The 12,806-nt window shown below is 35.4% G+C and overlaps 1 protein-coding gene across 2 annotated transcripts in view; it reads left to right on the top strand.

The window, feature by feature from the left end:
- The window catches only part of PRSS12 (serine protease 12), a 77,901-nt gene that overhangs the window by 6,554 nt on the left and 58,541 nt on the right, over positions 1 to 12,806 (top strand). For both annotated transcript variants that reach the window (XM_017510683.2, XM_037732281.1), the window contains exons 2-3: positions 8,461 to 8,599; positions 11,117 to 11,295. In XM_017510683.2, coding sequence (XP_017366172.1) covers positions 8,461 to 8,599; positions 11,117 to 11,295 — 318 coding nt within the window. The remainder of the gene's footprint in view (positions 1 to 8,460; positions 8,600 to 11,116; positions 11,296 to 12,806) is intronic.

Raw genomic sequence — 12,806 nt, 5'->3', positions numbered from 1 at the left:
GTTAATCCATGGGCAGGTATTGGTCTGTGACCTGCTGCTGATCTGATAAGAGGCAGAGCTCAGGTGGTAATGTGAGCGATGGGGAGCGGCTGTAAATACAGATGAAGCTTCTTCACTTACTCACCCCCTCACTGGTCACCTCCTCCTGGGCAGCCCAGTTCCTAACCTGTACCGGTCCATAATCTGGGGGTTGGGGACCCCTGTGATATGATAACCTATGGAAAAGTAATTTGGTTTGTAACTGAGAAACTGAAATATTCAGTAATAAGGTACTGTTCACAAGTACCTGCCTTTGATGGATATTATGCAGATACTAAAGTAATAATTGTAAATATTGTATATATATATAATAGGAAAGTGTTTATGATAATGTTTAGGGAAAAGATGGGTACAAAATTTATATATAATACATTATAACTGTGAAAATAAAGACACTTGGATAAATTTGGAAGAAAATATAATTATTAATTTGAGTATGCATGTGGCTTGGATCAATTTGGATGGTTTTGATAACAAAGAATAGAAAACTGAAACAATAAGGAGGCTTATTGTTCCTATTATAAGAAGTCCATCTGATGGGCAGGCTCCAACACGTTACACCTCTGTTCCTCTGCAACTTTCTTAGCTACTCTATCCTCTTAAGCCTTTATTCTTAGGCTGGTGGTTATTCCAGGCTTCACTTAGAGATAGATCAACCTGCAGGAGAAAGAGAAGGCCCCTCTTCTGAAATGTCATTTTGAAACAGGGAACCCTTTCTGGAATTTCCCCCAGAGACTTCCACATTTCATTGGCCCAGACTGGATCACATGTTCTTTCCTGACACTCTTTGGAAAGGAATGTATAATTGCCATAATTATGTAGATTAGGTTAGCTTAACCTCTGAATCATTTGGGGATTCAACTGGCAAGGAGGAAGCAAGACAGTTGTTGATCAGAAGCAAAAAGGTTTGCTAAGGAGAGTAGTTGGGACTTGTCCTTATATCTGGGAAACGTAATGCAATTAAAAAATAACAGTAAGTGAGTAATCTAAAAAGTGCTGTGAAATGCTACATTCATTTTTTAGTCATATCTGGATGAATAACATTTAGACTCTGGTTTGGTTGACAAAGCATATTTTCTTGTCTTAAGATGCTATTTGCAGGCAAATATTAAGACACATTTCTGAAATGAATACTTCCATAACTGATGAGAATACGGAAGTTAATTCAATTGTTAAGTAAACATGATTATGTGATTTAATTCTAATTTTATAGGTTTTTTTTTCCCCCCTTAATTAAATTGTAAAGAAAGCAGTCTTTTGAAACCTCTCTTCTTAGCTGCATGGTAAAAAGGCATTAGATGAACAATTGATTTAGACTGAGTCTACATGATCGGTCTGCTGTCATTAGAAAATAAAGAAATGTTTATTTTTGCCCCATTAGCATCTTCCTTTTCCAGGGTAGTCTCCTCTTTCCTTCCACCTTAAAAATCAATGCAACAGTATTAATAAAAAATTTATCATATGCAAAACACTAAAGTAATGGTGTTTACCCCCTTACAAGCCACGCATGCACATTTAGCCTCAGTACTTTTTATTAGGATCAGCAGAGGGAATACAAAGTGTAATGCCGATTCTCCTAATAGGGTAAGGATAGATTTCATTTATGCATTAAACATTTACTGTGTTCACACTAGGTGCAGCGTTTATAAAGATGAATCAGAAATTCACCTTTATCCTCTGGTTGAGGACAGCCACTCTCTGCTTGAGGTGTCAGAAGAATAATAATCATTTTTAATACCTTCCCTGTGGTACACGATCTGGGAGACAAGAAGATTATTGTTTGGTTTCAATTTAATCACTTAGTGCTATACCATAAAATGACAATATCTGTACCATTTGTTTATGTGTAGATGGTCTAGGGACACACAGCTTGTGAAATTTTCTGTTAGGGTTATATGCATATATTGTTAGCCTACTATAACTTAAGTACGGACAGAGTCTTCCTTTTTTTTGTTTGATATTGTATAATGTTTTAAACTAAGGCATAATTTATAAGATTTATAAATTTCTAATAAGCACAATGTAAATGGGTAGAATTGCTAATTCAGAGGATGCACTCTCATTCTGAACTATACCAACTGATTTTTTTCTCAGCATTTATCTACATGAATAATAAATGAAGAATTAATATGAATTATAGATGTGAACTAATGGAAGCAAATATAGCTTAGTTGGATCTTGGTTCAGGGGAATGTTTTGTATGTTAAAAAATAATTTGCTTTCATTTTGACTTGGGATGACTTGAATGAAATCTACTATTTAGTAATAATATAGTAGGTTTAATTTAGGAGCAAATATAATTGTAGATGAAAATAGTATAACTTAGTCCTGTTGAATAGGGTGAAGAAATAAAATAACATAAAAATTAACCTAGCATCCCCTACCGTACTTGAACAATTCATCAGAGTCCCCCAATTCAGTTGTTTTCAGATACTATAATTTTTAAATATATTTTATATCAAATATAAAGGGATAAGACTTAGTAATATATTTAACTTAATGTCAAATATGGGTACTAAATTGTTCAACAGGTCATGATTTTTTTTCCTATTCTTTTGAATAGGTAATAAGTTGAAATTTCTATATCACTCACAGCTTTACGTATACGTTTTGTAAAGGATCTGAACACTAGCTGAACATTGCCAGCATGCATTCTTTCTGTTCCACTAGAACAACAGAAATGACTAAACTTAATCATTTTATGCATCTATAAAGTTCAATAAGAGATGAGAAAGGATTTGTGTGAAAAGATGAAGTTTTTTTTACTCTTTCATCAAACTGATTTTTTAAATGATTAAAAAGTATTTATCACCAATTTTATTCAGAAAACACTACTGGGGTGGGTCTTTGTTTTTACTGCAATTTCTTTCTCTTTAATTTAAGGAATGCTACTTGTAAATACATTTTAATGAGGGGTTAACTAAATAAGCTGGCATGCATTTTTTTCCCCTCCACTGGGTCTTGCTTTGTTGCTCAGGCTGGAGTATAGTGGCAAGTCATAGCTCACTGTAACCTCAGGTGCCTGGGCTCAAGCAATCCTTTGCCTCAGCCTCCTAAGTTGCTGGGATTACAGACCTGGGCCACCACCCCCAGTTAATTTTTAAATTTTTTGTAGAGATGGGGTCTTGCTAGGTTACCCAGGCTAAATAGGCATATCTTTTCATTTGCTTTATTTTGGAATGAGCTGGGTATATAGAATGAAGATAGCTGACCCATTTGGTTCTTTTTCTCACATTTCTTTTAGGCTCCTTTCATGTATGGAGTATGGGGAAAGGAAGGTTGTTTTGTCTTTGTTTTTGTTTTTCTTTTTTTGATTATTGAGACAGGGTCATGCTCTGTCGCCTAGACTGGAGTGCAGTAGCACAATTCTAGCGCACTGCAGTCTTTAACTCCTGGGTGCAAGCAATCCTTCCACCTTAGTATCCTGAGTGCTGGGACTACACATGTGGGCCACCAAGCCTGGCTAATTTTTAATTTAATTTAATTTTTTTGTAGAGACAGCATCTCACTATGTTGTCTAGGCCAATCTCTAATACTGGGGCTCAAGCAGTCCTCCTGCCTTGGCCTCCCAAAGTGCTGGGATTACAGGTGTGAGCCCCTGTGCCTTTCCTTAGTCTTAAATCTTAAAGCTCAAAAACCAATGAGACTTGTGAAGGCAATTTTTATCCAGTCAGCTTTTCGCTAGTTTACCTGTATTGATTGAAACTGATAAGATGGTTAAAGAGAACTCTTCTTCAATGACCTCCGTTTGGGGAATTCCTGTTTTCTAGCAAAGCTGTCCATCAAGCAAATTTCTGTTACACGAACCTTTTATGTTTTCTTTCCTTTATAAAACTGGAGACCTATGTACTTAGGAGGAAAATAATTGTAAACTATTTTACTGTAAATGTTTAGCAGTTAAACATTTTTGTGAAGGAATTAAGAAAGTAGAATTCTGAACATTGTTGTACGTTGGAACATTTTGCCTTTAAATAGTTACAATACCAGCAGACTGTTGACTTTTTTCTTTTTTGGTAGCAGTTCATTTTAGGAACTCTGGGGCCTTCACTCCATGACATGCCATCATGCATAGTGGTACAATTCCAAACTTTCTTCCATGACTGGTTTGGTCTGCATGTTTATAATGCTTAATATAATTGACCTAAAACCTCTGCTGAAACTTTAAATTATTATTCTTAACACATTTAAAAATAGAAATATGTAGAATAGAATATTTTCCGTGCACATGGCTCTTGAGAGACTTTAAGACAGTGCAGCTCTAGATCACACACACTGGGGTGTGGTCCAGAGACCAGAGCTCCAACTCTAAGGTGTATGGAAGAATGCTTGGCTGCTGTAGGAGAATGTAGGTGGAAAGCAAGGGATCAGTTCCTGATAATAAAAAAGTGTGACAATTGAACAATATTTGCCAAACAAAGAATTTGGTCTACGATGTATGTAGATAACATTAGTGGTAGGTACAGCAATAGAAATTAGTTTACTTGGTTAGATTTGAGCTTGCAGATTTCTTCGAGCTAAGGTTATTTCCCTTTCTCCATTGTATAATTGTGCACCTATATATTTGTGCAAATGTATATATACACACATTTATAGTCTTCTCACAAATTTGTATAGCTGTGGGACAAATCAGCTTCTACTGGAGGATCAGCCTTAACTATAGGAGCACCAGAAAGCCACTCCTCTCCTATTCCACGGTGTCCAGAAACTTTAGGCTACTTTATGCTTCTCTGCCTGGTTGGTTTATTTGCATATAACATTTGGTGGATTAATTGCAGTATTTTAAGTTGGATGATGAACACTAACATGGTATAACATATAAAGTAGTATCTGAAGTTTTGAAAGGTGCCTATTGTATTTCAGGGTCTTTGCTTAGGTTTGGAGGTAGATGGTCATTAATCATGGCAGGGAACTAGGAGATAGTTGGTCATGGCTCTGCAGCTGCTCAGTTACTTTGGTCTATAGTTTCTTCATCCATAAGTAGAAGGAAATCAGTTATAGTTTTTAAGATCTTGGCCACCTCAGCTCTTCCAAGAGAATAAATGCAGCAGGAACAAAATAAAGCCAAAAAACAAATGAAAATTACTACTTATCTTAAATGTATCTAGTGTCGGATCTCAGAAAATGGTATCCCCAAATGAAGGGCTCAGAAGCAGAGTCAGGATCACATTTTCCTTTTATCTTTTCTTGCTTTCCTGTCACTGGCCCTTCATTTTCCCCTGAGGTTAGCCACAGAAACTAGAATTTTAGTCCAGGCGTGGTGACTCACGCCTGTAATCCCAGAACTTTGGGAGGCCGAGGCTGGCAGATCACAAGGTTAAGAGATCGAGACCATCCTGGCCATCATGGTGAAACCTTGTCTCTACTAAAATACAAAAATTAGCTGGGCGTAGTGGTGTGTGCCTGTAGTCGCAGCTACTTGGGAGGCAGAGGCAGGAGAATTACTTGAAACTGGGAGGCGGAGGTTGCAGTGAGCTGAGATCACGCCACTGCACTCTAGCCTGGTGCCTGGCAACAGAGTGAGACTCTGTAAAAAAAAAAAAAAAAAAAAAAAAAAAAAAAAAAAAAAAAAAAAAAAAAAAAAAAAGAAAGAAACTAGAGTTCTTCTTTTCCAAGGTGGGCCATAGACACCAGAATCCCTTGTTTCTACAATTAGCCATAAAGCCTAAAAATGTTGCTCAACTCCCCTCATTCCCCAGCTTTCTGTGTAAGGGCTGGCCTTAAAAATTTATCTTACCTACCTTGTTTGATTACAGTTCATAAAACACCCCCTTCCAGACAGGGTTCTTCTCCATACCCAGAAAGCAGCAAAACAAAACTCAAAGAGGCCAAGAAAAATCTAAATGATAAGGCTTACTGCTTTTCCCCACTCAGTCTATTAAGATTAGATCCTACCCATTTTGTCCAGTCATATTTCTACATGGCTGTCCATACTTCATTAAACCTAAACATAAAAATGGGCAATATCCCCGGTAGCTTTGGGTCTTCATTCTAAAGGCTCCCATGTCACATAAAATTATGATCAAATCAATTTATATGGCTTTTATCCTAATAATATGCCTCTTGCCCGTGAACCCTCAGAGGGCAAAGACGAAGTTCTCTTGGCTCCTAGAATAGAATGAATCATGTGGTCAAACTTTTACTCTTTTAGAGCATATTTTAATGGTGTTTTTAAAAAACTTGTTTCAAATAGTTATTAGAAGAATTGAGAACTTTATGGAATTAATAAATAATTATTTGGAGTTCTAGGTAGATGGTTTCTTCAGAACAGACACTTTTATGGCCCTTAGGAAAGGATAAACCAAGTAGGGGGCACTATTAGGAAGGTATGTGTTAGAGGTGGCTGAGCCTGGAATCTAACAGAGAATTCATTAGTCATCAACATTGCAAATATTTGTATTCATTTGTTAAAGGAAAATTGGATGAGCACTGCACATTTCTTGCCATATAGCAGATACTGCTGAATGAATCCAGGCTTTCACCGTGTGCTTGGAGCGTTAGAGAAAATGATGGTGCAGCTGATAGTTGACCTGGAAACTATTTCCAGCTCTATCATTGCCATTATATTGTTATGATCATAATTATACTTTACTCAGGATTTTCTCCTTCTCACCTCTAAGTGCCTCAATCATTTAGATTCTATGTGTGCATCATTTCTTGATAGCTTTTTGATTTAGGTGCTATTTTAAATCTTATGATCACTTAATGTGCCTAAGTACAAATTTCCTTTGTTTTCATTACTAGAACTTTCTTCCAGTCCTTTTGACATGAGTAACTCAGTAATTAAGGGGGGAGTTAGTAAAGAGATAATAGATTAAATATCAATTCAAATAAAGTTTGCTTAAGGTCAACGAATGAATTCTTTGATTAAAATAAACTTCTGGTTATTTGTGATGTGCATATTATTACGTGGATCTCTGTAGAAGAAGTTTTGTGATACAAAAAAATTCATTAAAGATCAATTGAACTCTTCAGAAATACTTCCTTAAAAATATTCTGTAGTTCACACTTCACCAGGCTAGGCAGGACTTCTCTAGTGTGAATTAAGGAGGTTTAGAGTATATGAATGAGTTTTAGATGATTTGTCATATGAATGACCCATGACCTGTTCTTTCCTGAGTAGTCAGGATTTGGCAGTGCTGTACAATGTTTACCTCCATTTATTATTGCCTTTTGTTTGAATTAAATGAGACTATATATATATGAGAGAAATATAATATATTTTTCTCAAATGTTTACATTTTAAAAGGATAATGATGATGTGGAAAATAATGGTGCATGACTAAGCCTAAGCCTGCACAAATGAAATGAATGGATAATTTGTGAATCTAATATTTTTGGAAGTTATTATGATGCCGTATATAATAGCCTTGAAATATACACATTATGCTAGATTTTTTTGGGTAGGATTAATTTTTTAAATTAATTTATTTTCTTACCTATTAAATAAAGGTAATTGTAGGTGATTTTAAAATAATTTTATGCCATTCTTAAGTCACCTGAGGTTAATTCTGTCTCTGCTCAGTTGTCCCACTTGCTGCCTCCCAGTGCCTGCTCCGGAACTAGTCCAGTGAGGAATGTAGGGTCTTGATCTACACCTAAGGGATAAGACCAAAATGTTGTCTTTCCCAAGGGTGCTTGAATTTAAATTTTGGCTCTTTTAAAGACTGAAAGGAATGACTTAAATTGTGGACTTTGGGACACCTCTTTAGATATGGTATATTAGAGGAGGTGAGTTTGCAAGGGCATTCAATTATACATACTACCTAGTGGCTATTTTTCCAGGACTAGCATTAGGCAATATTTTCAAAATGAATAACTTCTTGAAATTATGGACATCATCTTCAAAATTTTAATGACCACAGCTGAAATTTAAAAAGGGAAAACACATTTTATTTTTCTATAGTGGATGAACAAATCAAATAGAAGGAAGGTGTAGCGCAGCTAATTACAGCTAATTCATATTCAAAATCCTTAATTTTGTTTCTGTGTTTCTCACTGATGACCTCATGAGAAGAGGAGGGTAGTAAATGATAAGAACTTCATGTGTGATATAATCTAGTATTTGGGATACAAGATCTAATGTTAATCATACTCTTCCACTTTTTCCCCTTTGAAAATTACAGTGGTTGCTTCTTGATGAAGAGATAATGGAATAAAAAAATATAATAGGACTATCTGTTTGCCTAGATAAAAAAGAAAATATAATCAGCATTGATACCAGGATGTTAATTAGAAAAAAGGAAGGAGCTTGCTAAATCCTCTCTTAAAGGAAGAAACACATGCCACACACAGTGGAGGCTAAATCATTCTGTCTAGATCCCTTACTAATTAAGTTTAAAAATCATGTTGACCCAGGACTGGCTCAATATGTTCAAATGATTATTTACTATTAAAGGATTTTGGGATTCTTTTCCGCTTTAGGATCAGTACGACTTCGTGGAGGCAAAAATGAGTTTGAAGGCACAGTGGAAGTGTATGCAAATGGAGTCTGGGGCACTGTCTGTAGCAGCCACTGGGATGATTCTGATGCATCAGTCATTTGTCACCAGCTGCAGCTGGGGTGAGTGCGCCCATCCCTAACCAGATCAGTCTGCTAGAATCTGAGAATAATGCTGGGTGCCTGTTATTGCTTTGTAAAGCTTCTATCTTCCTTTCTTACTGTCACTTTCCTCATTCTCACATTTCACAAAAGAGTTATAAAGAAAGGGCCCTAAATGGAAGAAATGAATTCTCTCACATGCAAATGTACTTAACATACAATTACCTGGGCTGAACTAGGAAATGGGCAAATGCGAAGTGGGCAAATTTAAAGGCATCTTTTGGTCTTTGTCTTTATCAAAATATAGAGGCCTTTGCGGCAAGTTTTGCCTTTTCAAATTACTAGAATTCGATTCTAAGAATTATAGTTTCTTAGAATTATAATCAATTAATTAAATTATTCTATTATAATTACTAATTATAATTAGTGAGCACAGCCTTAGGTGGTTACTGTCATTTGATTTTACCTTTCTACTTTTATCTACCCACAGATTCCATTTGTGTGGAATCTGTGGCAATGTTTACCTGTACCCTTGTCCTTGATGGGGAAGTGGTGATGTCCCAGGCCTTAGATTTTGGTGCTGAGGTCCTGTGGAAGATGGCAGCTTCTGTCAGCTCTGGCAGTGTCCTGCCATGCTAAGGAGCTGCCAGCCTGGGAACTGGCTCCACTGTAACCCTAGGCACCATCTTTAAAACAAGTCAGTATATACTGAATTCATCAGTCCCAGCATCTTTATTCCTTGTGTCATAGAGTTTCACCAGGAGTAGAAGCCTTCTTTCTGGGACAACAGGTTTTATTTTTGTTTTTATTTTTATTTTTTGTTTTTGCATCTCCTTTATATTTTTTAAGTGCACTTAACATATATTTTTCTTGGCCTGTATCACCAGAGATCTTTAGAAAGCATGGAAAATATTTTGTCATAAAAATTGCAGTCTAGAGGACTGGAAAAAAATGTTTGCAGTTTACAAGTATTTTGCGTTAATAATCAGAGTGGTAATAGCTAATATGATGGCACAAAATGAAGAAGTAGAACTTCAATTTACCAGATTTCTTTTGTCTTCCCACTGGGAAGGTGGGAATGAGTATTGAGTAGAGGCAAAGCTTGAAGACCTAAATTTTGCTCAGACTTTTCATGCTGTTAGAGCAGTAAATAGGGTTATTATAGTAAATTAAAGTCAATGAATTATTTTAATAAGTTGATATAAATCAGAATGAAAGAAGGAGTAAGACCAGAGCTTATGAAGTGTTATGGTGCTGGGAAATGTTAGCTACTGATTTTATCATGAATACTTTGTCTGGCAAACAGACATTGGCAGGTGGGCAGGTCACAAAGAATGTTGATTTCATGCTTTTTCCTTTGAGAGACAAGAGATGTGATAAATTTGTAGGCTGAGGTCAGTGTTTTCCTTTATGTACATACCTATATGTGCTTTTATTACCCCTGAAAATCAGAAAGGAGTAAAATTTTCTATGAGATACAAAGAAATAAGAACACTATAGTGTAGGTGTGAGCTACTGTGTGGTTTATTCGTCTTTTGATTGACGAAAGTATGTAAACGATTACTCTGCAAACAAACTTCAGATAAGCTGATCTAACTGCTTATATATTATTATTTCTCAGTAGTCCATTAAAAAAAAAAGGAATTGCACAATAAAACCAGGGAGACTCAGCTTCATTGCTGTGAAGACACATTTATATTTTAGATATACCCCAGATGTTTACAGTTTGGTTGATGGAATGCTGCAGCGTGGAGACAATTGGAGAGATTACCATGTAAATCAGATAAGCATTTCATCATTTTAAAATTTAATACCCGTTTGTACACAGCAGAAGTTACTTACAAAAATATGTGCATGAGCTAAAAGCAGAGCCCATCTGTATGCTATTATTTTCATTTTTTCTTTTTTAAAATACTCTCCTGGTATTAGCAAAGAGATGCATGTTGCTATTTTATTAATTGGTTTCAAAGTCTTGCTAGCAAATACTATATACAGTGTAAGGTTTTAAAAATTATAAATGGATTGCCTTCCTTGATACTATTGTGCTTAGATGTACTAATAATAATTTTGAAAATGTTAGCCTAGAATGTTAGAATCAGAAAGAATCTTCAAGCATCCAGATTTTTCTTTTGACACATTAGAAGTTAAAGCCTTTGAGTCACTTGCAGCTTGGTGTGACTTTTAGCTGAGTCCAGACTGGAGTCCAAGCCTCAGTGAAACTCATGACACACTTCTTGCACAAAGCCTTACTTTTTATATCTACAGTACTTGGTTGTCTTCTTGAAAATCAGTCATTGATGATAAAGGCACATAAAGTAGTTATTCAAGATTGATGAAGAGAATTCCATAGGTAAAATCAACCCACGTTGTGATCTGATGTTTTAATTTCTTTGAAATTAATGTAATCTATTGTGTTTTTCTTTTTTTCTTCTTTTCTTCCACATTCATCTTTGTTGATTTCTTCCATTGTTTTCAAATGCTTTGATGAGAAGTTTTGCCTACATTTGATAAACCTAATATCAATCATTGTACTTCCAGAGGAAAAGGAATAGCTAAACAAACCCCGTTTTCTGGACTGGGCCTTATTCCCATTTACTGGAGCAATGTCCGTTGCCGAGGAGATGAAGAAAATATACTGCTTTGTGAAAAAGACATCTGGCAGGGTGGGGTGTGTCCTCAGAAGATGGCAGCTGCTGTCATGTGTAGCTTTTCCCATGGTAAAAAAAAAAAAAAGTTCTGTCGTTTTACTTTCATTATGTTGTTATGTTTTAAACATGGTTCCAGATGATAAAAGTGCCTTAGTTAAATCATTTCCTTAAAGAGTTTAATTACAGAAATAAGTCTGAATCAAAATATTTTACCATCTAATTAGCCTTCAATATAAGAATAGTTAACAATTTGAATTCCATTTGATTTTCCAATAATATCTCATTTTTTAACATATTTTCTATTTTATATAATTTGCTTAAAGAAATATATATGTTGTATGCAATATGATATATACTGTATAATACATTGTATATGAAATATATATTTTAATAGTGGAAAATTATGATGGAATCAAGATGGAAAATAATCATGAAAGTCAAATATAGAATACAGCAAATACAACAAAATATTTTAATGGTGTAAATATTTTGTGTAATGCAGTATAATTGTGGCATTAGTGTTCTTGGGGCTGTAGAGAGCACCTTCCTTAAAAATGGATTGTTGACTTGAATGTGGGCTTTTTCTAAGCTCCATAGAGTAGGTATGTGATAATTATCATTATTGGTAGAGTATACAGATATGTTTATGTTCATGGAAGTAGAGGAAGGAACAACTGCTTTTAAGATGGTGAAAGAGTTTTCTGGGTACCGTGGTATATTTTAATGATTGATCACAGCCTGAAGCTACCATACTCTTACAGTATACCTTTTTGCATTTTCCTTGGAGATACCAGCATGACCAGATATCCCAGAACTTAGAATGGTAGCAGTCAGTCCAGGGCAGTAGTTTTTGTTTGAGTACAAGTATCAGGGGAGGAATAAGGAAGCTCCTACCACAAAACAGAGAGAGACCCAGTCTGGAGTAATTCCTTCCGATTAGCTGGAAGAGCCAATGGAAGGATATAGTCCAGATGTATGCTCCAGATTATAGCTCTGAGCGTTGTAATCCCTTTTTGGTTGGGAGAGGCATGTGTTAAACCTTGATGTCTCATAAATTTTCTCTTTTCTTCTTTTGATTCTCTGCCTTTGGGTAATGCTACTTTTGCTAAATCCAATGCTGCTCCAAGGATGATGTGACTTGGACCCAGTAATTTATTGCTTTTTGTAGATTATTGGTTTTACTCTATGCTCAACCTCATTAATAAAATGTTTTTCAAGTAGTAAGGTAAAAATTTTAAAAACAACAAGTTTTTTTTTCAGGATATCTATCTACATTTTTTTACTCCTTCCACCTTCTATAATCTATTCATCTGTTTATATTCTGGTTGTAAAGATAATTTTATGGTCATCTGTAAACATATATAAAATATAGAAAGTTGTGATAAATTAGAGGTGAGAACTTAAAAAGATTCTCTCATGGTAGATTAAATGAGAATGTGGAGTTGTACAGCTGAAGTCAGCAAACATTGAGTTCACCTTAAGGGGTAGTTATGGATTTTTAGTATACATCCCTTAAGTCTGGGAACTATATTTAGTGTCTTGTCATTCTGTACTTGTAACTTTTCCAACATTTACAAAGA

Source organism: Cebus imitator, unplaced genomic scaffold (genome assembly GCF_001604975.1).
Source record: "Cebus imitator isolate Cc_AM_T3 unplaced genomic scaffold, Cebus_imitator-1.0 Scaffold17, whole genome shotgun sequence".
Classification (NCBI taxonomy): Eukaryota; Metazoa; Chordata; class Mammalia; order Primates; family Cebidae; genus Cebus; species Cebus imitator.
Note: the sequence above shows the minus strand (reverse complement) of the source record. Positions and strands in the feature narration are given on the sequence as shown.